General features: G+C 39.3%; 3 protein-coding genes and 1 long non-coding RNA gene across 8 annotated transcripts; all 4 read left to right on the top strand.

Annotated features, from left to right (window-relative positions):
• The first annotated feature begins 429 nt into the window (after window positions 1-429).
• LOC117727997 (sialic acid-binding Ig-like lectin 5) lies at window positions 430-7,482 on the top strand. 5 transcript variants are annotated; one of them, XM_034528604.1, is made up of 10 exons: window positions 433-564; window positions 976-1,073; window positions 1,474-1,887; window positions 2,364-2,660; window positions 3,111-3,413; window positions 3,893-4,162; window positions 4,255-4,539; window positions 4,731-4,833; window positions 4,933-5,002; window positions 5,554-7,482. In XM_034528604.1, the coding sequence occupies exons 2-10, from the start codon at window positions 1,013-1,015 to the stop codon at window positions 5,941-5,943; spliced, it is 2,193 nt and encodes a 730-aa protein (XP_034384495.1). In that variant the 5' UTR covers window positions 433-564; window positions 976-1,012; the 3' UTR covers window positions 5,944-7,482. The 5 variants fall into 5 exon arrangements, with proteins under 5 accessions (XP_034384497.1, XP_034384495.1, XP_034384494.1 ...); XM_034528603.1 differs by having other exon boundaries at window positions 983-1,073; XM_034528605.1 differs by having other exon boundaries at window positions 911-1,073; window positions 4,933-5,053; window positions 5,554-5,667.
• A 331-nt stretch (window positions 7,483-7,813) lies between these two features.
• On the top strand, window positions 7,814-8,762 carry LOC117728207. The gene is made up of 3 exons (XR_004609114.1): window positions 7,814-8,060; window positions 8,397-8,492; window positions 8,712-8,762. It is a non-coding gene; the product is annotated as an uncharacterized LOC117728207 (long non-coding RNA).
• A 6,156-nt stretch (window positions 8,763-14,918) lies between these two features.
• Window positions 14,919-16,686, top strand: irgq2 (immunity-related GTPase family, q2). Its single transcript, XM_034529123.1, has 2 exons — window positions 14,919-14,999; window positions 15,523-16,686. The coding sequence occupies exon 2, from the start codon at window positions 15,547-15,549 to the stop codon at window positions 16,684-16,686; it is 1,140 nt and encodes a 379-aa protein (XP_034385014.1). The 5' UTR covers window positions 14,919-14,999; window positions 15,523-15,546.
• Window positions 16,687-17,776: 1,090 nt separating this feature from the next.
• On the top strand, window positions 17,777-25,882 carry si:dkey-24p1.1 (uncharacterized protein LOC556718 homolog). Its single transcript, XM_034529122.1, has 8 exons — window positions 17,777-18,017; window positions 18,815-18,889; window positions 18,974-19,381; window positions 20,195-20,479; window positions 21,022-21,276; window positions 21,467-21,727; window positions 21,815-22,099; window positions 25,566-25,882. The coding sequence occupies exons 2-8, from the start codon at window positions 18,841-18,843 to the stop codon at window positions 25,862-25,864; spliced, it is 1,842 nt and encodes a 613-aa protein (XP_034385013.1). The 5' UTR covers window positions 17,777-18,017; window positions 18,815-18,840; the 3' UTR covers window positions 25,865-25,882.
• The last annotated feature ends 951 nt before the right edge of the window (window positions 25,883-26,833 follow it).

Here is a 26,833-nt window from a genome sequence, read left to right on the forward strand (position 1 = left end):
ATGGGGAAATGTTATCATTTCATAATACAATATTAAAACAATGTTAATTTGACCATCATGACTCAACTCTGTAAGCTGCATGTGTTGTCTGTTGTTAAGCAATTGAAGAAGCTATATTCAGTCGTTCAATATTAACACAGAAAAGAGAAACTGTGTTCAGTGTGTGAAATGGTATGGTGGTTTCTCAATATTACAACATTATTTCTTTGGGTTTAAAAAACATATACAGTATTTGTATTTTTTACCTCAGTCGGGGAGATGATCTAAAAAAAAAACAAGCGAGTGAAAAACACATTTCATCATTCAATGTTAAAGGTGCACATTTATCATAAGAGATATGATACACATACATTGATATTATAATATATCAGAGTATAAACGCCCGGCAGTCACAGGAGAGGACAAATGTTGCTCAGCAGTGTGTTGGGAAACTTCCTGAAACCTTGTTGTTGCACAAAAAGAGAAGAAAAAGAAAAGTGAGGAGAGGATTTGAGTCGGTTAAAGGAAGAAAGTCTCCACAGTGATCACTGTTGAGAAGATAGCAGGCGAGTGAGACAAGAACAGGTAAAACACAACATTTATAGTTATGTTTAAAAGATATTTTTGTAAATGTAAGTTGTTGATCTGAGTCATTCTTGCAATCGTCTTTCGACATTATTGTATTTTCTGGTTAAGTAAAGGTGGATGCTGGAGAAAAAATGCTTGTTAAAATGCAGTTATATTAATACTCCATCCACATCCGGAGTATTAATTATTCATTAATTGGTGAATTCAGTAAAAGGTTTGGTTGTCCCAAAGCTGCAGTTGCTGTAAAGATTATTGTAAAAACGTTCACTTACAGTATAAAGGATCTTTTTGAGCACAGATGTCGCAACGATGGAATAACTTAACGTGCAACATCCTGTCTTAGGATCTGTGTTGTCAGCTGTGGAGTTTCCTTTGCTGCAGTTCCTCTTATGCTTATTGCACTTTGAGTCATTAGGACTGACGGCCTCAGTCATCAACAATCAGGATGTTTGTTCTCATCTGGGCGACTCTGCTTTTCTCTGTGAGGGGCATCGATGCTGTCACAGGTATGTGTCTTTATAGTGTTATCGTGCTAACATGAGAGATTTGAAGCATGAACAAATACATAGCAATAATGATAAATATCCTCATGTTTTCCTGACACGCTCATTAGGAGAAAACATCACAGCATTCATTTACATACTTGGAAACTGACTTCCATGAATAGTTATTTAAATGGCTATTTTGTTTATCAAGTGAATTATAGATAAAGAAACGTAGTTAAATACTTAAATGTTGTTCTGCTGTCGGATCAATGCTTCTTCCAACAGCAGTTATATGTAACCAAAGCATAGTATAATAGCCTTTCGCCATCATTTATTAACTCATCATTTATTAAATACTTTGGTCTATTGTCGTAGTTAAATAACCTGGATCCCTGTTTTTTCCCACTGTTTCCAATAACAGGTGAATCAGTGAAGAGATTACAATCCTGTTACAGTGAATTCTGTATCACTCTCATTGAAGGAGAAATAACAGCAGAGGCTGGACTCTGTGTTGTGATACCGTGTTTTTTCACTACTGGTAATGGCTTTACACCCCAATATGTGGTGTGGTACAAATGTGAACCACCTAAAGGCAGATGTGGTGATGCAGACGTTATATTCCACACTAACGAGAACAACAACAACAAAGTTCAGGCTGAGTTTTTAGGACGAGTTTCACTGTTGGAGCCTGATGTGAGTCAGAAGAACTGCAGCATCATCATCAATGAGCTCACTGAGTCAGACTCTGGAAAATATCAAGTCAGAGTTAATAGTGTCAACTATTGGGGACAAGAGAGATCCACATTTTCTACAAGAGCAACTGTCTCTGTTAAAGGTATGATGAGCTACAACAAATGCATATATTGAAGATGTTCATTCACTTCAACATATTTTCTGTATTCACAGTCTGAATGTAATAATAATGGGTGACTGGGTCAGTGGTTAGCAGCTCTGTCTTTCAATCAGGGGGTTGGTGTTTCAATCCCCGCCCTAGTCAATGTGTCCTTGAGCAAGACACTTAACCCTGAATTGTTCCCTGTAGCTGTCTACGGTGTATTAATGTAACATGATTGTAAGTCGCTTTGGATAAAAGCGTCAGCTAAATGACATGTAATAATAATGAAATAATGTTTGGTATTTGTCGCCCTCTGTGGGCAACAAGTAATAACTGCAGCAGTTCCTGATGAAACTCTGACTTATTGCCCCATCGAGATGTTTAACAAATTATCACATTATTTTAGCCTGAATTTAAGTGAATGGTGACCTTCAGGCTGCTCACCTGATACCACTCATAGACTGCTCTCCCTTTAGGTCTTACCCAGAAGCCCTCAGTGCTGATTCCTCCTCTGACAGAGGGGCAGCAGACCACACTGACCTGCACTGCTCCTGGTCTCTGCTCTGGATCTCATCCTGAAATCACCTGGACGTGGAGAGAAGCAGGAGAGAAGGACTCTTACATCACAGGAAACATCACTGCAGTCACACAGGGACGCAGTTCAACTTTGACCTTTAACCCTTCAGCTGAACACCACGGCACCAATGTCACCTGTAAGGTCAACTTCACAAGCAACATCAGTACAGATGAGACAGCGACTCTGAATGTGGCCTGTGAGTACTTTAACATTTTATATACTACTAGAGATGCCTGATCTGCCGATTCTGTTTCTTTCTAAGAGCTCTTATTGACATCCCTGAACTGTCCCAAAAAATATACTACCCCAAAGTCATTGTTCATTACATTTTCTTGCCAAAAACTACATTTTACAAGATAACATTTTAACACATCATGATAGTGTTCTAATTTACTTTCGTCCAATACTCAATTTTACTGAGTAGAGCTTGAACGCACCACAATGCAATGTAACTTTTGTTAACCTTAGCTACAGCTCTGTGATGTCTGCAGACAAGCAGATCACTGCGATCACTCTGAGCCGCATGCATGGGAATGAATTACAACACAATGAGTGGCTCAAGATCCAGCTTGCTGTGTGTGTGTGTCGGCAACCGAGTGATCGGGGCATCTCCATGCATAATACAGTGTGTCATGTTGTCTCACAGATGTCAAGGACTTTAGAACAACTGGGACTACAATCGTGAAGGAGGGCGAGACTCTGAATCTGACCTGCAGTGTTGAAAGTTTCCCTCCATCTCTCATCACGTGGACAACATCTTCTGAGACAAACAGGCAAAATGGAACAGAAAGGAATCGGCAGAACAACACTGAGCTATTCATGCAGAGAGAAAGTGAAACTGGCACTTTGTCCATCTCTAATGTGACAACAGACAATTCTGGGAAATACATCTGCAGAGCAAAACATCTGAATATAACCCTGGTGAAAATTGTTGATGTAAAAGTCATATGTAAGTATAGGTTGTACAGCTGAACATGTATTGTAGTATTTCCTCTTACTTTTAAACTATATTTAGATCAGAGAACCACCTTGATAAGTCTTCTAAATGAATCCTGAATGACTTCCACTGGCCCTCAGCTTCAAATATATGTGGGACCACCTCAATGGGCATTTTCTATTGTTTAACTGCAGCTAAAATGTATTGTTTGTATTTGCTTTAGTTTTTAAGGGACATCAGTTTTTTTTAAGTCCTTGGATTTATGGAGGCAATGTGAAGGAGCCAATTGTTTAAAATCATACAAACTGGTGTTAAAACCATATTGTTCAAAGTCTGAAAACCTTTTGATGTTCGCGCCCGCCCGTGGTTAAATATATATAAGAACATACTGCAGACAATTTATGATTGCAACCACAAAATATCTTCTATCTGTTTACAACCTCTTTGCCGAATCGTAACTGGAAATATTTTGTCCATAATTTGCTTCACAGATGTGAAGAAACCTGTCATCACTGGTCGTACAACAGTTGAGGAGGGAGATGCTCTGAGTTTAACCTGCAGTGTTGAAAGTTTTCCTCCATCTCATATCACATGGACTGTACTTGGCTCCAACAAAAAGCTGTACAATGGACCTGAGAAGGACACTGGATCGGCCACACTCGTCCTCCCTAATGTGACGACGGAGGTCTCCGGACAGTACATCTGTACAGCACAACATCTGGACAAGACTGTGGCGACGTATGCTGATGTAACCGTGACTTGTAAGTAGACTGTACTGAAAGGAAGTATCTTTCCACACTTCACACTATCAGCATTTTGTTGTGACATTGAGATTCTGCTTGTGTGCTTAAAGGGTTTTCAAAGATCTTAAACAACTCTGGGTGTGAGGTTCAGTCGGGGGTACTGACCTGTGTGTGCATCAGTGAGGGGTTTCCCTTGCCCACCATCGAATGGCCGCTGTTGAAGAACCACACAGAGTACTCTGTGATCACCACTGTGTCCAACCACACAGTCAACAGCACCGCCACTCTAACTGTAAAAGACCACAGCGGCACTTCTATTGAGTGTGTCAGCAGCAGTGGAAATGGGGAAGCAAGAGAAACCATCAACATCAGAAAAAACACATTAGAACAAAAGGGTGAGTGTTCTCAGCTAAAACACTTCAGCTACTGTAGACCACTGTTTTATGACGTTGTAAGTATTTATCTTTCCACTGTGACCTTTTTGTATTTGGTCAAATATTGGACAAGCTGTCAGAAGAAAATAAGATATTGCATATCAGCGTTCAGATGTGGACAGACATTTATCTTTTGTTCCTGTTGAATGCAGGAACCCCCTTAAGACTAGTTTCGTGGCTAGGAGTCGTCATTGCCTTCTTGCTTGGGGTACTACTTTCAGCACTTCTTTGCGGTTTGACCACAAAATGCCACAGGTACACTATTCAATACAATTATTAATTCCTGGCTGCTGTTTGTGGATAGTATGCACAAATAAATGCTAATTTGTTCCTGTTTTGAAAACCAAATTCCAGAAAAATACGCAAGATCTCTAGAAACCTGGATGAGACTCTGGAGATGGGGACCAGTCCAGAGGATCCACTGGTATTTCTATTCATTCTGCTCAACATTTTGGGATCACCTGTTGTCGTATAAGTATGTTTCCTTATGAAGCATGTAATACTTTTTTGTTTTACCGGTCTTGTAAAAATGAAATACAGCAGTCCATGAATATGATATATGAGTTTACAGATAATTACAGTCCCCTCCCTCCTTTGTAGAGGTTAGTTAATGGCTTTTGCCAGTTACACCTACAGTCTCAGGGCATATCTTTGGGTTACACTCGTTGTCTTTTGGATTCTTCACAGTTCATTTAGTTTGTACGCCTTCTTGCGTTTCGGAGAATAATGCAGCATAGAGAGGAAACGTCTCAGTACATACTCTGAGTGTCAGCTCAAAGCCAAGCAGCTCCAAGCTGATTTAAAAAAAACGCTATACTAGTTCATTCATGTTGCGGCTGCTGAATGAGTTTTAGAAATGACATTATATAAATTATGTTGTATAAATAACGTTGTGTAAATGTTGTATAAATGATGTATAAATGACGTTGTAGTATAAATGACGTAGTATAAATGATGACGTTGTATAAATGACAGATAGATGCTGGTCAAGCAGTCGAAGATGATCAGACCTACTACCAAGAGTTTGCTGATGGAGAAGGAGGAGCTGCAGCAGCAGAACAAGCAGCCCCTGATCTCAATGGTGGACCTAACGACGTGCAGTACGCCAGCATTGATTTCTCCGTTTTGAGAAGAAAGAATCCCAAGGAGGCAGAAAAGAAGCAAGAAACCACAGAGACGGAGTATGCTGAAATTAAGAGAGAAGTCAAAGAGGAAACAGAACACAATGGCGGAGAGGAAGGTGATGTGTTGGAGAGGGCGATGCTCGGGGAGGATGAAGGGACAAAACATTGTGTTCCTGGAGAGGACGACAGGGAGGACGCCGCGGTGTACTCCAACGTGAAGGATATTATGTCTGAGATTTGAGGACTGTTGTATTGTAGATAATGTTTCTTTACCATCATCAGTTGTGATGGATTGGTTATTCCAGTGAATTAACGGTTTCTAACAGCTGTGGTCTTCAAACGCTACATTCAGCCTGTGGTGAACTGAAGTGACAGACGCTTCAACCTCTGCTTGTTGAGGTGTGTGCAAATCCATTCAATCATCTGAGGACTAAATTGGACAAAGTGTCCATATTCAAGTGCTAATGTGTTGACTTTTCATATGAATCCCAGATTAGTTTACACATAACCATGAAGAAGTTGACTCCTCTGGAGTATAAAGGGCCAACCACCTATGGATTACCATTAAGCGTTATTCGTGTTCGCCAGGGGATGTATCCCAAGGACCTTGTGCATTCTGTGACTTCCTCTGGCTCCACCATCAGGTTGGCGTGTGGTTTTTGAACGAGCTGACTAAACAACTATTGGATGGATTGCCATGAAATTTTGCAGAGACACAAATGTCCACCTCAGGATTATTAACTTTGGTTATCCCTGAATGTTTTAAAACTAGTACCATCATCTGGTGAAAAATTCACTTAAAAAAAATTACCACAATACCGGCAAAACAAAATACCTGCTAAAACTAAGATGATGAATATGTTAAACATTTTACCTGCTTAACAGCCATCTTAGCATTGTATTGTACATAAGTTAGCAAGCTCACGTTAGCATTTAGCTTAAAATGCCTTTGCACTTGACAGAGCCGCTAGCAGAGGATCTTAATCTTGTTCCATTTAAAGTTTCTCAAAGAAACTCAAAGGACAGGATGACATTTTGTCAAGTCCGTTTCATTTTATACTTTAAAGAAGAACCTTTGTAGATAACCAGTGGAGCTGTCTAACTCAGACTGCTGAAGCTTCATATTAGCTTCAGCTGAACTTAATGACGCATGTTTTCACAGACTGCAGATTTTGTTTACATCTATTGAACTGGAATTTAATTTGGATGGGATTCTTGAGGGCATCTATTGTAGAAATGTTTGTTTATATGCATGTTAGTATTGTTTCAAGAAAGTTTAAAAAAGGACTCCTTTTAAACTAGTGTGGATTTTTATGGATTAATTTAATATAAAATATGAACAGTTGTTGAACTACAAATTGCAGATTAGTATGCCGTTCTTTTTTTTAGCTTTTTGGATTGATCTGCTTTTTCAAACTGATAACATGTTTGGCCCAATGTGTCTCTACAACCCTGTTAATGTTCTTTTAGGAAGATGTAGATTACGTCCCCTTTTAATAATTTAAAAAGAAAACGTTGTTTGGGATGTTTTCAGTTATTACGAAAACCTTTTTCCTACATTCTGTATTATTGACAGGATATGTAGGAGTGTTCAATATGCAGGCTGATAAGGACAAATGTGGAACCATTTAGCAGCTAAATATAGTTATAGTTATAATCAACCATCTCAAATTGTTAACAGGAAGTTATTAGAAAGAATACAGTGATGCCATGTAAGACAATGTTTAAATACATAATCACTTGAGACTTCAATAAACCATGAAAACCATACTGTTACAAATATAAAGGTTCTTGCATTGAATAAGGAACTAGGATTTAAAAAAATACTTATTTATTTATCTGCCGGTATTTCATGCACTGAATTAAACTTGGCAGCTGTAATACAGACCATTCACATGCATGCACGTCCACCACCCTCCCACCATTCACATGTATGTGTTGTATTGTGCATTACAATATAGAAAATAGTTGGTATTTGAGATATTTGGTTTCTTAAGGTGACATAAGTATCTCAAACTAACATGTGGTACTTCCCCTTTCTCAGAGTTCCTCAACCATTTACAGTCTTGAAGATGATTTTAAAAAAAGGAAGTCATTCTCATTTCATTATTCAGTGTTAGTTATTCATTATTAACTTGACATTTAATATCAATATCAACATATGAACACATTATAGAGATGTGTGTGTGTGGCAGTCCAATGAGGGCCAGCAGTGTGAAGAGAAACTTCCTTTAAAATTGTTGTAGCGCAAAGAGGAACGAAGTACAAAAGGAAGATGGAGAGAGGAAGAGTCTGCTCAGAGACCCACAGCAGAGATCACTGAGGTGAGAAGAGAGCAGGAGAACGACACCCAAAGAGGTAAAACACCTGACCTTACTACTTAATCAGCTTTTTAAATTGTAAATGGAAACTTTAGAAGTCATGTTTTCCTTACCAATGTAATGTAATGCTTTTTATAATTCCTCGACTTACTTGTAAACTAATGTGTAGATTTTATTGGTGGGGTTGAGGGGATTGTAGATAAAGCTGCTCCAGATAATTTAAGTTTATTTATTCAGCAGTTTTATGGAATAGATACAGTATTACATTCATCAAACGTGAACCTGCAACATCATATTATTTCAATCTAACCGTGGAGGTTTTTCTGCTCCAGTTTCATCAAGTGAAACATTTGAATGTTTGTACTTCTGAAAGGAAAAGACAGCGACCGTCTCAATCATCAAACCAGGATGTTTGTTCTCATCTTGACGGCTCTGCTCTTCTCTGTGAGAGGCGTCACTGCTGACACAGGTTTGCATCTTTTATTATAATCTTGTGATGATTCCAACAATTAAGATATGAACTAAATAGATTTGCCATGATAAATGTCCTGATTAGAAGCATGACTCAAAACGTCTATTGACTCACTGGGTAACGTTAGGGTGAATATATAGAATTGTATAATATATAGTATATTGTACTTGTTTTAAGTTCCATCCATCCATTTTCAATACTGCTTATCCTCATTAGGGTCGCGGGGGCGCTGGAGCCTATCCCAGCTGACATAGGGCGAAGGCAGGGGACACCCTGGACAGGCCGCCAGTCCATCGAGGGCACATGTAGGGACATACAACCATTCACTCTCACATTCACACCTATGGGACATTTAGAGATCAATTAACCTGCAGCATGTCTTTGGACTGTGGGAGGAAGCCGGAGAGCCCGGAGAGAACCCACGCTGCCACGGGGAGAACATGCAAACTCCACACAGAAGGACCGCTCCGACCGGGAATTGAACCCGCGGCCCTCTTGCTGTGAGGCGACAGTGCTAGCCACTACACCACCGTGCAGCCTTGTTTTAAGTTAATAAGTGTAAATAAATATGATAGATGCTGAAAATAGCAGTTTTGTACAAATAAAACAAGTCCATGTAATAGCCTTCCTTGACCATTTATGAAATATTAAGTATTATCAAGATGTATATATTTCCTTTCCGTTTTTTCCCAGTTTCCAACAACAGGTGAATCAGTGAAGAGATTACAACGCTGTTAACAGTGGATTCTGTATGACGCTTTAAACCAACATAGTTGTTTTATATAAAAGGTTTCACACTTATTGGGCCATTTTAAGGGCTTTTAATCGTTTGGAGCCACGTATTTAGCCACGTATTTAAGATAAAAGATTTGTCCAACAAAGTTCTAAAGGTTTGTCTAAGCTTTTGACTTCAAGATGTGAAGAAAACTGTGATCACCGGAGTGACAACCGTTAAAGAAGGTGATGCTCTGACTCTAACCTGCAGTGTAGAACGTTTTCCTCTTTCTGTTATCACCTGGTCTAAAACTGGTTCAAACTAAAACCTGCAAAGTAAAAAATTTCGTGGTCCTGCAGAACAACACTGGAACAGCCGGTCTTGTCATCTTAAATGTGACGAAAATTCTGGACAGTACGTTTGTACAGCAGAGCACCAGATCACGAATGTGACGACACCTGCTGAAGTCAAACAGAAACATAAGTAGGGCGTACTCATCTAGTTTGAGATATCTTCATATTGTTTGCTGTGTTGTTGAGTTTTTTTCTTTTGTGTTTGCAGATTTTTCAAAGTTCTTAAGTGGCTGCATGTGAGGTTCAGTTGGGGGTCCTGACCTGTGTGAGCATCAGCGAGGATTTTCCTCTTCCCACCATCAGATGGCCGCTTTTGGATACTCACGCTGAGTACTCTGTCACTACCAATAAGTCAGGCCACACTGTCATCAGCATCACTGTTTCTGTGAAAGATCGCAATTACACCACTGTTGAGTGTCTGCAGCAATGAACTCGGAGAAGCAAAAGAAAACCTCACAGTCAGAAGAATAAAGGGGTCGAAACAAGACGGTCATTTTTGACAAACACAAAACCTCCCCGACTCTAGACCACTACTTTATGACATTATCTTTTTATGAATATTATTAATATTAACCAGCAGCAAACAGGACTTGTTTATATTAACATTTAGTTATTCTCCATTCCAGATCTACTATACACATTTTTAATAACCTTCATACAGCCGCAAGTCATCATTGCGTTTTTGATTGGGACACTCCTTTCAGCGACCACCTGCTGTTTGGCCCTAAAATGCTGCAGGTACTCCTTTTTTACTTTTATTTTTCCTGCATAACTGTGCTTCTTATTGACATCCATGCATTGCTTTTCTTTACTTTTCTTTTTTAACAAAGTGCTAGGCATTATTATGTATGTATTATCAGTCTTTAAGGACCACAACAGTGTTTTAGCATTCTTGAGTAATTTTACAGCAAATCAAGAATACTTGACTTGAACGCTAACCATTATTCAAGGAAAACTGCTCACATTTTTTAATGTGTTCTTCCAAAATACAGGCATATCTGAATATATTAACATATAAATGTAGTATACATGCCGTATTTTCCGCACTATAAGGCGCACTTAAAAGCCTTTAATTTTCTCAAAAAACAACAGTGTGCCTTATAATCTGGAGCGCTTTATATATGGATTAATTCTGGTTGTGCTTACTGACCTCGAAGCGATTTTGTGTGGTACACGGCGCTCTGTCAAAATGTTTTAGTACGACTTTGGTAAACTACAAAGCCGCACCGCTTGCAGCATTACGGCTACCGTAGTCAGGAGCGTCGCGGAGTAATACATACTGTGCTTCACCATAATATTACAGTGTGTGTGTGTATAAGGACCCCAAAATGGCACCTGTCAAAAGACACGCTTACGACGCGGAATTCAAACTCAAGGCTATCAGTCACGCAGTAGAACATGGGAATAGAGCAGCTGCGAGAGAATTCAACATTAATGAATCAATGGTACGGAAGTGGAGGAAGCAAGAAGATGACCTGCGCCAAGTAAAGAAGACCACACAGAGTTTCCGAGGGAACAAAGCGAGATGGCCAGTTAGAGGACAAAATTAAACAGTGGGTTATTGAACAGAGAGCAGCAGGTAGAAGCGTCTCTACAGTCTCTATTTGACTGAAGGCAACATCGTTAGCACGGGACATGAATATCAATGACTTTCGAGGCGTTCCTTCTTGGTGCTTTCGTTTTATGAAAAGACGTAATCTCTCCATCCGCACACAAACTTTTTTGTACGTGTTACAACTGAACAAGGTTGGGAGTTATTGTGAATACGCTCATTAACATTTGAAAAATGTTGAGAGTTATTGTGAACACGTTTAATAAATTTGACTGACTGACTTTTGTTTTGCTTAATGCGCCTTATAGTCTGGTGCGCTTTATATATGAAAAAAGATTGGAAATAGACCATTCATTGACAGTGCACCTTATAATCCAGTGCGCCCTATAGTGCGGAAAATAAGGTAATCAGTTCGCATAGGCTAGAAACATGCTTTAATTTTGTTGTCTTGTGAGGGCTGTGTCTTCTTGGATTTTTTCATTGTTATAATATAGTTTTTTGACAACTTAACAGAGATTTCACAATTCAATATGAAATTGTCACGGGAAATAAGGGAGAACATACCCCACACTGAAGGACAGTCGTCTTCGTTTGAACCAAATCATTAATGCACCATTGTGCCACAAAATAACCAGTTGATGATCGGGGAAGAGAAGGAGACAAAACAATGTATGCCGAAGGAGGTGAGGATGTGGCAGAGTACTCCAATGTGAAGGAAATAATGGGTGAGGAAGAAGGACTGTGTAGCTTGGTGGAGTGACTGAAGACCCCGGCTGTTTCTCAATACCAAGTACGCTGAGTACAAACTTGTGTACTTTTGGAGTTTGGACTCCGGACTTCAGTGGATGGTCTTTCTGCAATTGGAACGGCAGCTGACTTGATGACGTCATTACCTCAGCTGTTCTTGCTTATGAGTTTACTCCAATTATTCACTGTAAAGTATTTTTACAGTCAAACTAAATATGACAACCCTGCTTCTTTCGTTTTCCTTTAAAATATAATAATTTTATTTTGAATTGTGTGTGTGTGTGGGTATATATAAATATATATATATATATATAGTTATATTACACATGTAATTGCACCCCTCAGTTAAACTGATTTAACGTTACCTGTGAACTAATAATAAACTCTAGAGTGCTCGTTAGATCCTCCAAACCCGAATGATATCTCATGTGTAACCGCTACATGAGAGCCAGCGGATCATTTAAAAAAAGTCCTGCTGAGATCAGGCTGTTCTCGGCGGCCACACTGAGCGCTGACCGCCCGGCGCTGCGAGATCTCAGAAACCGTCGGCGCATATTTTTTTTATTTTTCTCCTTGCAAGAACGCATATGGAGAAATGGCCCCTGTCACCCCAAGTCCAAGTTTGAAATGGATGTGTTGTAGAAGGAGTCAGGGGATGTTTCGGAGGACGGGGGTGATGTGATCTCTGGAACGAGTGTGTGTGAGTTGTAAACACATTGAAACTTTTTGAGGAGTTTGGAGTGAACACCAAATAGAAGGTCATTGCAGTAGTCGAGTCTCGAGGTGATGAGGAGAAGTTTGAAATGGATGTGTTGTAGAAGGAGTCAGGGGACGTTTCGGAGGACGGGGGTGATGTGATCTCTGGAACGAGTGTGCGTGAGTTGTAAACACATTGAAACTTTTTAAAGGGGGTTTGGAGTGAACACCAGATAGAAGGTGATTGCAGTAGTCGAGTCTCAAGGTCATGAAGGAGGAAAAGGGATGGGTGGAGGCGGGCAATGTTTTGACACTGTAGGATTCAAATGAAAGCGCTGAGTCAACTATTACCCCGTGGTTGCGGATGTTGGAAGAAGCAAATAAATAAGTACAAATAAAGAGTAGTGGGAGAGAAGAAGAATCATGTGAATACATGTGTTGTCAATATTTAAAGATTTATAAGCAAAAAGAAGCAGACAGATGTTGGGCAGAGATGTGTTTTAAAGGGGTCTTGGCAGAAAGGAGATGGGATGGCAGAGAAATTAAGGTTTGCGGTACCTCGGGCGCCTGGCCAATCCTCTCGCTTGAAAGCTACACAGGGCGGGTCTTGACACGCAAAGCCGCGTGATTGGTTGATAATAACGCGGCGCTGTCGCGCACAGAGGGGGCAATGCAGCTCTTTTTGTACCAAAGTGCACTTTTATTTTTTTACTTTTATTCAAAACCAGAATATGTGTAGCCGTGACTCATGAAGTAAAGGGGCCGAGTTGTCCAGTAATAGCAGAGTTCGACACTGGACCCTAAATATGTCCGTCATTTGTTTGATATAATCCCATTTAAATGCTGTATGATGTGATCTGTATGAAATGTCAGTGTATCCTCAGTGCTCTGCTGGGTTTCCAGTGCCCTTGTATTTGCAAGTGCATTTCTTTTTGTGCTGCTTTTCTGCTTTGCGCATAAATATACGCTCATTCCTGCAATGAAAGAAGTTGTCAGTGTTTCTTTTTGTTTTTAGAGTCACTGTATTATGATAATTTGCTTTAATTCTTCAGCGAGAAGAAATAAACAATGGAATATAATGCCAAAAATAGTTCAATATGCAGATATAAAGTACATAGCAATAGATTTTGATAGAATTGCAGCTCATTAACTGAAGATGGTTATAGTGTAGTAGCTCAATGTGAGGACAGTAAGTTACCAGGGATACTGAAAATATTCAGTGATATTTGAGCACATTATACAAATACAGAAGTGCTTTCTAAGAAGCTCAAGCTAAAATGGAGGAACACGGATACTGTTACAGTATTCAATGCATTTATAAGTGACAAATTGTTTTTTTCACACGTTAATATGTTGACCATCAGATTGACCAAAATGGTTTTTTTCTTATTGATTGTGCATATGCCATACATATCCTCTCCATAAATGTGTTGTATCAGTTCATTATCAGGATTCAGTGTTGAAGGTACAAATCCCCTAAAATATATTTTACAATTTCATCTGCCTTTTAGATCATTTTTGGGGATTTTGATTTAAAGTCCAATTACTTTGTTACTCACCTACTACATGCACGTGAATTCACAACACTCGTGCATTCAAAAAGACAGGAAATCATTGTGTGAGAGGATATGAGGCTAAAATAGCCTCCGAAACACCAACCAGGTGGCAGATGTTTTGAAATTCTGGGTTCCTCTTCAAAGAAACAGAGCAAAACTGTGCAGCTTCGCTCATAAGAGTCTTACGTATGTGTAAATCCCTCAACTTAATTACTAATACTTTGTTTCTCTTTATGGTTAATGCCTTCAAACGGCCTATGTGGGGGAACCCAAAATGAAACTGTGACATTGCTGATTCTGCTTTCCGTGTTGTTTTCCAACCTCACCCAAGTCTCCATACCTAAATTACAAAAAAGACGTCTCTCCTAATGTCATACACTGCAGCATTTCCTGGGCCTCGTAAGTGGTTCAACTAAGTCGATCAAATGTCCTATTATCCAGCTTAAATTAACACGATGATTGAAATCAGGCTATCTCGGTAATATGGTCATACTGATACATTTTGGCGTCCTTTCTTTTCTGGATAACAATTGTGCTTATTACTAAATATTTGATCATAAATATTATAATAATAATGTGAGGTTTTTATGTAATTAAAAACAAATGGTAATTTTGCATTAATTATGCTTTTATCTTCATTTATGTGCTCATAAATGTGTGTACCTTCTTGTAGAGCTTTACATTTACATGCAGTTTGCATTAATGTGCTTTAGGTGGTTTTAGATTAAGGCCGAGCTAATGGGATTAAAATGTTCCACAAGCTTTACGAGCACCTTTAAATAGATCAACCGGACTCGGCTGGTAGTTCAGAGCCGCAGAAGAATCAGCATTTGACAACTGAGAACAAATACGTCAAGCACAGGGCTGCTTCTCCTCCATCCGCTGGTGAGTATGTGCAGTATTGTGTTGAATTGAAACTTTGCAAATAAATCTGTAAAATATCAGTTATGCTGAGAACTGACGGTAATGCATTTTTAACACTGCACCTTATGATTTTTACATGCATTGTGATATTTGCTTTTTTTTAAAAATGTAAACAATAAAAGCATAAAAAAGGATGGCAATAATAATACTTATAATGGGAGGTACTTGGTGTGCAGGTCTATCTGTTTTAATTCTGTAAGATATTTATTTGATCCAGCATTCATCCCATTGGACAAGGGGGTGTGTGTCTTTTTTATCATTACTTATTTAAATAGTATGCCCACTAGTGGTGAATAGTTACACCACTAATATAATTAGCTTTAATATTTATTCTAGAATTTTATTGCAAGGTCACATTTGAAAATCTCCTGTTTTTATTGATATGTTAAATGTCATGTCATCCTGTCTCCACTTACCAGTGTGGTAAAGTAGATCAGTTTTAATGCTTTGTTTGCAAATATCCTTTTTATTCTCTGTGTTACAGCATATTAAGACTCCAGTCTCAGAAATGGCCGATGTTTTCAGAAGCCTGAATCTCCTTGAGACCCTCAAAGAGTCCATAGAGCGCAATAAGTTATCAGATGTCAAGGATGCAGTCGAAGATCTCCTGATCAGCCGGATCAACTTAGCTGTTATAGGGGACCGTGGGGATGAAAAGGCCACCTTCATAAACTCCCTACGTGGCCTCAGCTCTGGGGACGATGGAGCGGCTCCGTCTCAATCCCCCGTCGCCCTGGACGAGGTGGCAGGCTACCCAAACCCTAAACACCCGGACTTTCGCCTGTGGGATCTGCCACCTGCGCCATCCACCTCTCCATTTGAACCCCAGGGATACATGGACCGAGTTAGGTTCGCACGCTACAATGCCGTCTTCATGACATTCAGCCAGGTGCCCCAAGCCAACAGTGTGGCGGTGTTCCTCGAGGCCCGGTCACAACAGCGACAAACGGTGTACTTTATTCTCTTAGCTTTTGCAAAAAGCACTGAAAAAAACCTAGAGCAAATGAGGAAAGCCAGTTTAGAAGTGCTGACATCACAGGGTGTGGCACTGCCTAAAGTCTACCTGGTGCGACCCTGGGCCTTGGAGAAGTTGGACTTCCCCGCCCTGTTGGAGGACATGGGTAGAGACCTTCCAGAGATCCGAGCCCATGCACTTCTCCTGGCTCTCCCCACGCTTACCTCCAACCTGGTCACTCAGAAAAAGGAGGCGTTCAAAGCACTCATATGGGCAGCGGCCTCGCTATCCGGAGGGGTGTCAGCTATCCCCGTTCCCTTTGTAGCCTCCATGGTGGACTGTAGCGTAGCGCTGCGGATCCTAAGCAAAGCACAATTGTCTCTGTGCCTGAACGATGAATCGGCTGAGCAACTGGCCCGACAGCGGGGGCTGGACCCCACAACACTCAAAGCGCTGCGGACCTGTGTTCTGTCAGTGGAGGTCACTAGGGGTGAAGTGAAAAGGCGCCTGGCGGCTGCAGAGACAGACTTGGCCACGGTTTCCTCAAAGCTGGTGGAGATGGCGATGCCCAGACACGCCCGCTCGGCCAGCCGCTCCTTCGCTGCCATGCTGCAAGCTTTGAACGGTGCCATCGACGAAATGGCGGCCGATGCCGAGAAGATTGTGGACGCTGCTATTGGTGAAGGAAAGTGAAGTCAAATGAAATGTTTTTTGGTCTTTGTGTAAGGTTTCCTGTTTATGTGAGGGTTCCTTTTACTTTCATGTTATGCAATATGAGAAACGCAGTAGTTACACAGTACTGAAGAACACTTTTGATACGTTTTCAATCTTTTTAATGAGATTGGAGTAAAGGACATTGTAAATCAAGGGCTTGGTTTGGTCTCAGCATTGGTAGGGACACTGCCCCCCCCATATAAAAAAAAAAAGTAATTGATATTATGTTGAACAGGCAAACTTTATTAAAATATATTAACATTTGTGTAACTTGGAACTGATTTAAACATAATTACAGTAATAAAACCTTAGTTTAAATACAAAACAGTATTCTGCACCAAATAAATAAATGAGTAAGAAAAGTTCTGGTAAAATGCCAATATAGTGTAACAGTATATTCTATATCCAATATATATATATATATATATATATATATATATCCAGCTGCTGCTTCCTCAACCTGCACTGGATTTCTGAGTTTCCTGAATGCATTTAAAAAGTGTGGTAGTTAGCCTGCTACTAGCTAACTAACAACGACCCTCTGGGGGGTGAACACACTTCGGATATCTCTTTTCTTTTTTGGTGGCATTTCCCTAACTACAAAGCACAACATGGTCAATATTTTAATGCTGAGACCAAACGAAATACTCATATGAGGCTTTATTAACTCGTATTTAGTAGCTTACCGTGACTCCGGCCAGCTCTCTTTCTGCAAGTTACGATTCACGGAGTGTTCTCACTCTGACACTTCAGCCAATTACATGACAGCATCTTGTTTCGCAGGCTCGAGGGCGCATTGGAAAATGTGGAAATGTATTTTTCACTCTTCTGGGAGGCAAACATAGTATAGATAATAATACAAATGAGTTTGCAAATATATTGTGCACAATTATTTTTTCAAATTAACAAAATATTGGTGGGGACAATTGTGTCTTTCCGAAAACTTTGGTTGTGACTAGTCCCTATGGACTATATGCAAACCTACGCTCTTGCTGTAAATGTTGTGTAAGCATGCCTTCTGCAAATAGATGTAAAATACTGTAAGTGCTGCCCCCTCCCTGAACACTGGTTTTCACTACTAACGAAAGCATTAAATAGAGGAAGTGAGAGGAAGATGTGTGCAGAAGGTGAAAGGAGAAAATACCCCAAAACTGTCATCAGAGCAACATTAACGATTGTGTTCTCTGTCTTGCATGATGGGGCACAGTACAAGATGTTAGGTCAACTGTAAAAACAGACTTTTCTTAATCTTATTCTTACTTTAGAGGGGATGGTATGTGCTACAGACTGATTGAAGTGGATCCTCTGAGGTAAGATAAACAAGCTTATTTCTATTTATTTCTATGTGACTGTATAATGTAACTGAAAAAGGCATCTATGGCTGTGAAGGTTTATTTCAATCATCAAGGTCATCGATGTCGGTCTAGAGAGAGTTGAGTTTTAATTTCTACGGGTTTTTTTATATTGAAAGAGTAAGTTATCAGTGATTTGGATTAAACTTCCTCCAGCAAAAACTTTATATTTGAAGTATTTACTGCATATGACGCCTTTAAAACACTATATACATTTTTGACAATACTACAATTCAAGTTTGAGGTGATAAATGACAGAATTAGTTACATAAATGCATTGTACTGTTTGCACTAAGTGTATGGCTGATAAAGCATAACAAAACAGTTGATGTCAAATAAAATTGATTTTCTATTTTAGCTAATAAAGAAAAAATAAATTCAACCCGTAACCTGAAGCGTTATTAAAATATATTTGTTGGGCTCTGAACAGTAATTACACTGGGAATTACAACATAACATGTAGCCATTAATATTTTCCCTAATATCTTTTTTTTTTTCCTTCTTTCTCAAACATATTGACATTGTGAAAGATGAGATAGCTGACATGTTTTAACTGAATTCACAAGGAAGAACGAGGAAGAAAACACAGAAATTGAAAAGAAAAAATGAAAAAAAGAGGAACAAGAAAAATCTTGAGAGTAACTCATTTGCATTAATTAAATAACTAAACCGTGATAAAAAAAGAAGCAGTTCCATGGTGTTATGATGGATACAATAATGTACAAAAACTTCTTTGTTTTGTTTTTGTGTTTCAGATATCAAGATTTTGTTCCACACAAAAATGAATGCTCAGACAGTTGGGTGGTTGGTATTTCTGGCAATAATAAAAAGTATGAATTGTATTACTCCATCGTGACAATATTTGCATTACATAATGTAAGCCACTTACATTATGACTGTTTTCACCATCACAGATATTTCTTATGGCAAACCAATGCCCTTCCAACTGGATGTCAGTCCCCTGACGGCTACAGAGGGGTCCTGCATTGAGATCAAGTGCACAGTCACTCAAAAGGTTCACACTGTTAGTGCATACTGGTTTTGGATAAAGGATGGACGGTGGGATAAGGTAGCTTCGAGAGTTGTCAATGGGACTGTCATTTACAGCACGGACGCTGCAGAACGTCCTGTCAGTGCAGACTTTGCAGATAGAGTGAACTATATCGGTTCTCCATCTCCCAGTTGGAACAGTTATTCTGCGACCCCAAAAAGTTGCAGTATTTTAATCTGCGACCTAAAGAAAACGGACAACGGAGACTATTCTTTCAGATTTGTTGGAAAAGTAAAGTGGATGACCAGACCAGTGAGGCTAGAAGTTAAAGGTAATACAGAATACTGGAAGATATTTTCAAAAAATACATAGCAATAAATGAGTCGTGCAAATATTGAGAGATGAGCTGGTGTGGAGGCAGAAATTATCGGATTGGTTAAATTGAGATTCAGTAATATGATAAATGTTTAGAGTTAAAGGTCCTACTGCTCTAGGTTTTAAGTTAAGTCATATTTCAAAAATATTAAGTGTATGTGAAAACTATTTTGATAATCACGATTACATAGTGTAAAAAACTTTTAAAAATCGGGCCAGCTCTCCCTGTCACATTGATGTAAGACAAATTATCTCATACCATCCATCAGAGCTCCCCTTTTATTAATTAATTCACTCTTAATATCTGATTAGTACATGCAATATTATGTTATCTGACCCAACTACGACAACAACCTACATGTATATGAGGCTAATGATCTCATCATCACTAGATCTTTATTATTGTACATTTCGTGGAAACTTGAAAAATCTTTAGATTTAAACTTTTCTTTTCAGTCACACACTAGCAAATAATAGAAAAAAATAGCATGCATCACCTTCAACTTGAACTCTGAAACTGGTCATTTGACTCCATGAGGTTTAAGTTATATCATTTATAATAATTGAATAACATAATTTGTGACTCAAGCAGTTTTTACTGAAGCTCCACCTTGCATCGTTTACCAGCCTCAGTAGTTTAGTCAGTATTCACATCAGGAACAAATGACAATCACCATCACAAGGATTATTCTGTTTTAAATATTTTTTTGTACTGAATGAATACACTGTGACATGTTCTGCTAATATTGTCTCATCTCTTTATTTCCAGAGAATCCATGCCCGATCACTTTTGAGGAACCACCTGCCGTAAACGAATTTGACACCGTAACACTCACTTGCTCCACTTTGATGTCATGTCCTTCAAACCCACAAATTGGAGATTTGACACAACTGTCTCCAACTCAGTTCTCAACGCCTCAACACAATAATGCAAACGTGAAAAGCACCACAGTCAGTCTCACTGTACGCTGGCAGGATCATGGGAAGGAGTTTTCATGCCAGACAGATGACAGAGACAAATATATAATTCGGAATATCAGTTTAACTGTTGAATGTAAGTCTGTTTAGGTCGACATTACCAGAGATGAACAGTAACTTAGATAAGACTTTAGCGATCCCTTTGTGAAACAAGTAACCCAACAGAATATATAATACAATACAAAAGCCCCACCTTTACCAGCTGCAACCTTAAAGTGATGTACACATTAATGCTTCATCCATTTTGATTCAATATAAAATCCTATTCTGAAATTGACCATTCCCCATATACTCTGCTTGTTGTACTTTATATATATTTTGATGCTAATACTTTTGTACTTGCACTTAAGTACAAACAGTGCAACTTTTAAATGTTCCTTCTTTTAGGAGCAGGATAAGCGAGCAGAATTACTGTCTTGAGGTTTTCATTAATAATACTAACATAAACAAATGAAGTACATTTCAGATCAGCTGATGCATGCATCTTTACATGTTTTACAGTTTAACAGTTCTCTGGCTCTATTGTTATTAATATTTAATTTCTGTAAACAATCCACCCGAGCTTGCTGTGTGTTTTGTGTTAATTCCTCCTGACTTGCACTGAATTTGTTTACACAGATGCTCCCAAAGACATATCGGCTCAAATAAGCATTAAAAACATTGTGGAAAACAAATCTGTGACTCTCACTTGCTCCGCCAAAGGACGTCCGGACCCCAACTTCACATGGTTCAACAATAGAAAGGAAGTAATTGGAACAAAGGCAGTATGGAACATTACGTCAATTAAAGAGTCACAGAAGGGAGAATACATTTGTGAAGCTAGAAACAAACAGGGGACAATAAAATCAAACCCAGTCAATATTATTGTTACATGTGAGTATTTCCTATGTTTTCCTTGAATTTCCATAATTCTTTTGTGATTCTCGGTTTTAACTTTTCTAATACTACTGTACTTTTTGAAAATGTTGCTATGGTATTAAAAAATATATATATACAGATATCTAAGATGATTATCATTGTGAGTCAGTGCAAAGTAATAATGATAAACAATCTTCTGTTTCAGATATGCCTGAAGTTGAGGTGACGTCCCCTGCTTCCACAGTTAGACAAGGAAATAAAATGACTTTGATGTGTAATGTGAAGAGAAGCAACCCACAACCTCACACCTACGTGTGGTCTAAAGATGGGAACGCTATTCGTCACAAGCAGTCACAGCAGTACGTTGTTGAGAGGATCGAGCCCGAGGACAGTGGCCTCTACAAGTGTAGCGCCAGTAACACTGTGGGTACTCGATACTCAAAGGCATTTAACATTACTGTTGAATGTAAGTATCACAGCACGCCAGAGAGTTAATGACCCACAGGCTTCACTACCATAGAAAGCAACGCTAACAGGTAGTTCTTTCTTTCAGACGGCCCGAGGAAGACAACCATTTCCATCAGTGAAAATGATAAACGTGTGGGAGTTGGTAAATCTCTTACATTCTATTGTAACACCAAGGCCAATCCTGCTCCGGTTCGTTTCTCTTGGCACCGATACGACAGCAAAACACAGCAGTGGAAGTCCAAGACAACTAAAGAAAAAAAACTACGCTTGGACACAGTAAAAAGAGCGGACGAAGCATGTTACGTGTGCAATGCAACCAACCACATTGACACAGGGGAGGATAGTGAGCCAGTGTGCATACAAGTACTCTGTAAGTAATCGTGTAACGCTGACTATGTTCTGAGAATTATCTTTCTTTTTTTTTTTACATTAAGTTTGATTATTAGAAAATCTGCATTTACCCCTGATTGATTTAAACAATCACCAAATCATTCATCCCTTTTTAATTGTCTTTCTTTGTCTATTTATTAATTCATGTTGAAGGTAAATAGGTAAAGAAAGAAAAAGCTTGAGTCAGCATTAGCCTGGGCATACCACTGTAAACAGTGGGGGAAATGGGTAACCTGGCTCTCTACAACTATTACTCATTCCACTTTCCAGCACTTCCAAAGCTCAGAAATGGACACACTGTTATTTGATTAAACTGTACGAAAGTGGAAGTGGCAGAACGACAAAACAGTCCTTTTATGGCGAGCAGTTGCTATTTATACGAATAATAACACAAGCAGATATAACTTGTTGATTAGTGACCTTTAGCGATGCTGGTCGGCCATCTTTCTTACCTTTGGACAGACGAGGCTAGCTGTTTCCATCTGTTCCCATTCTTTGTGCTAAGCTAACCTACATTTCCGATAGTTCAATTCAATTCAATTTATTTTGTATAGCCCAATATCACAAATTACAAATTTGCCTCAGAGGGCTTTACAATCTGTACACATACGACATCCCTGTCCCAGGACTTCACATCGGATCAGGAAAAACTCCCCAAAAATAACCTTTGACAGGGAAAAAAGGGAAGAACCCTTTAGGATCCCTCTCCCCGGATGGACAGATGCAATAGATGTCATGTGTTCAGAATGAACAACATTTACAAAGTTACATAAACACATTACATGAATATGACAATGTATGAATGGAACTCCAATCCATGAAACAGAAGGAGGTAGATAGGAGGGGGGGCGAGGCATCAGCAGGGCCAATGGGAGGCCGGCTCACCAGCATCAGACACCTCCAGGTCCAATGGACCCTATGAGACGTGAAGTCACAACGACTCCGGGGAGGAAGCAGAGTTAATAAGGTGCAATGGAGAGATGTAAATTCATCCATAAGGAGAGAGAGAAGAGGAGATAGGTGCTCAGTGTATCCTAAAACATCCCCCAGCAGCCTATAAGCCTATAGCAGCATATCAAGGGGCTCGACCAGGGCAAACCTGATTCAGTCCTAACTATAAGCACTATCAAACAGGAAAGTCTTAAGTCTATTCTTGAATGAGGTGACTGTGTCTGCCTCACGGACTGAAAGTGGAAGCTGGTTCCATAAAAGAGGAGCTTGATAACTGAAGGCTCTTGCTCCCATCCTACTTTTTAGGACTCTAGGAACCACAAGTAGCCCCGCATTTAGTGAGCGCAGCTCTCTAGTGGGGCAATATGGTACTACAAGCTCCTTAAGATATGATGGTGCATCACCAATCAAGGCTTTGTAGGTGAGGAGAAGAATTTTAAATGTGATTCTTGATTTTACAGGGAGCCAGTGCAGAGCAGCTAATACAGGAGTAATGTGATCTCTTTTCTTAGTTTTTGTGAGTACACGAGCTGCAGCATTCTGGATCAACTGGAGGGACTTAAGAGACTTATTAGAGCAGCCTGATAATAAGGAGTTGCAGTAATCTAGTCTGGAAGTAACAAACGCGTGAACCAGCTTTTCTGCATTTTTTTGAGACAAGATGTGCCTGATTTTTTGATGAAAAAATGCAATCCTTGAGATTTGCTTAACGTGGAGTTAAAGGACAAGTCCCGTTCAAAGATAACGCCGAGATTCTTTACAGTGGTGTTGGATGCCAGGGCAATGCCATCTACAGAAACCACATCACCAGATAATTGATCTCTGAGGTGTTCAGGGCCTAGTAAAATAACTTCAGTTTTGTCTGAGTTTAACATCAGGAAGTTGCAGGTCATCCATGTTTTTATGTCTTTAAGACATTCTTGAATTTTAGCGAGCTGGTTGGTCTCCTCTGGTTTGATCGATAGATATAATTGAGTATCGTCTGCATAGCAATGAAAGTTTATGCAGTGTTTCCTGATAATATTGCCCAAAGGAAGCATATATAAGTTAATAAAATTGGTCCAAGCACAGAACCTTGTGGAACTCCGTGATTAACGTTGGTGGTCATTGAGGATTCAGTGTTTACAAATACAAATTGAGATCGATCTGATAAATAGGATTTAAACCAACTTAGTGCGGTACCTGAACTGCCAATCGACTGATCAAGTCTCTGTAATAGGATGTCATGATCAATGGTGTCAAACGCAGTACTAAGGTGTGGGGCGACTATGGGTCAGTGGTTAACATGCCCGTCTTTCAATCAGGGGGTTGGCAGTTCAATCCCCGCCCTAGTCGATGTATCCTTGAGCAAGACACTTAACCCTGCATTGCTCCCCGTAGCTGTGTCTACGGTGTATAATGTAACATGTAAAGTGTCTTTGAGTATCTTGAAAAGCGCTATATGGATTATTATTATTATTAAGGTCTAATAATACCAGTACGGAGATGAGTCCTTTATCTGATGCAATTAGGAGGTCATTTGTAATTTTCACCAGTGCTGTCTCTGTGCTGTGGTGTTTTCTAAATCCTGACTGAAACTCCTCAAATAAACCATTCTGATGTAGAAACACAACTGATTTGCAACTACTTTCTCAAGGATCTTAGAGAGGAAGGGAATGTTAGAGATCGGTCTGTAGTTAGCCAATAGTAGGCTTTTTCAGGAGAGGTTTAATTACAGTTACTTTGAAGGAATGTGGTACATGGCCCGTTAGCAAAGACACATTAACAATATCCAACAGAGAGGTGCCAATTAAAGGCAACACGTCTTTAAGCAGCCTCGTTGGGATGGGGTCTAAGAGACAGGTAGACGGTTTAGAAGTAGAAACTGTTGAGGACAATTGGTCTAGGTTAATGGGAGAAAAGCTATCCAAATATACACCAGGGCATACAGCCGTTTCCAAGGCCACTCCTCTTGATGACAGATCGGCAGTAGTTGAGGGCAAGAGATCATCAATCTTGCCTCTAATAGTTAAAATCTTTTCATTGAAGAAGTTCATGAAGTCATTACTACTGAGGTCTATAGGAATACACGGCTCCACAGAGCTGTGACTCTCTGTCAGCCTGGCTACAGTGCTAAAGAGAACCCTGGGGTTGTTCTTATTTTTCTCTATTACTGATGAGTAATAGGCTGCTCTGGCATTACGGAGAGCCTTTTTATATGTTTTAAGGCTGTCTCGCAAAACTAAGTGTGATTCTTCCAGATTGGTGGAACGCCATATGCTTTCGAGCTTTCGTGAAGTTTAATTTAGGTCGCGGGTCTGAGGGTTATACCAGGGAGCAAACCTAGTTGTGGTCCTGTATTCAAAGGACAGACGTGAGTGCGTTACCTGAAATGTAAAAGTCTTCAGTGATCTTCAGACATACGTCGACCTCTTCTTCATCGACTGCTGCTAATATATCATGTTAAACAATGAATGATTGCTCCTGAAAACCATCCAGCTGCTTTCTCTTTACAGATGCTCCCACCGAGCTTGCGCTGTCTATGGACACTGAGGTCAGGGAAGGGGGGCTCATCACCATCAGATGCACTGTCGAAAGCTTCCCGCCCTCAACGCTCACCTTGAAACAGATTTCTGACTCAAATCCTCAGACTTCAAAATTGCTTTTCACGCAACCTGATGATTGGGTCCCGAACACTCTGCAACACTCATTTAATGTAACGTCAATGCACACGGGCTCTTACACGTGTCACGCCACCAACAGCGAAGGCTCAAAGACAAGCGAACGGAGGGAGTTGGTGGTGAAATGTGAGTAATTCAGTGGTGCTTTGACTTTTTTGCTGATCAAACAAACTTTCCATAAAGTTATAGTTATTTAGTCTCAGTACAAAAAGAAAAACAACTTTATTTCAAACGGCAAAAGTAGATCTTCATTATCTTTTCTTTCAATGTGAAATTAAGTAATTATTTAGATTTTTCCCATACATAACATATTTAATGTGAAAATAAAATGGACTATTATAGATAAATTGAAGCAGTATATCAAGTAGTTCAACCTACACCCTAAAAAATGTGACCAATGGTAACTTAATAAAATGATGGCAACAAAGTGACAATTAATATAATTATTAATTGTCATATTTTGTTTGGACAGAGCCAGACTAGCTGTTATTCTATTTCCAGTGTTATAATAAGGTCACTCAATGTAAAAATTAAAATCTACTTTTATGATTTTTTTTACTATAACATTCAGTTTCTGTAAAGTTGTAATTACTTTTTAATATTGAGGTGAGTATCATTGAAAATCGTCCTTCTCTGTAGAACAACACGCATTGCAAACTAAACACTTAAAACATAGATGAATTCTGGCTGTAAAATTATGACAAACCATGTGTCATCATAACTTAGTTGTATGTGTATGATACATTCGTGTGTGATACATTTACATAACATAGACTGTGTAGAATTTGGTATCACAGCATATTGTGTATTGAATTATGATACATAACTTTTGATGAATTTCAGTTAAATATTGTTGATGCACCCGGAGAAAAAATACCTATTAGATTCATACAAGCACACACAACACATATATATTAAAAGTTTACATTTGCCTGTCCACATATGATTAACATCTGAGAATTACAGACTTACCAACATTGGCACTCAGGTACCAGACAACATTTTAAAACAACATTCGCATAGGCAGTTCGGTGGAACATCAACTATCAGCACGAGCAGAGACCACTCATTAAAACTACACTCTGATAGAGAAAACAGAAACA

This window comes from Cyclopterus lumpus, chromosome 25 (genome assembly GCF_009769545.1).
Source record: "Cyclopterus lumpus isolate fCycLum1 chromosome 25, fCycLum1.pri, whole genome shotgun sequence".
NCBI lineage: Eukaryota > Metazoa > Chordata > Actinopteri > Perciformes > Cyclopteridae > Cyclopterus > Cyclopterus lumpus.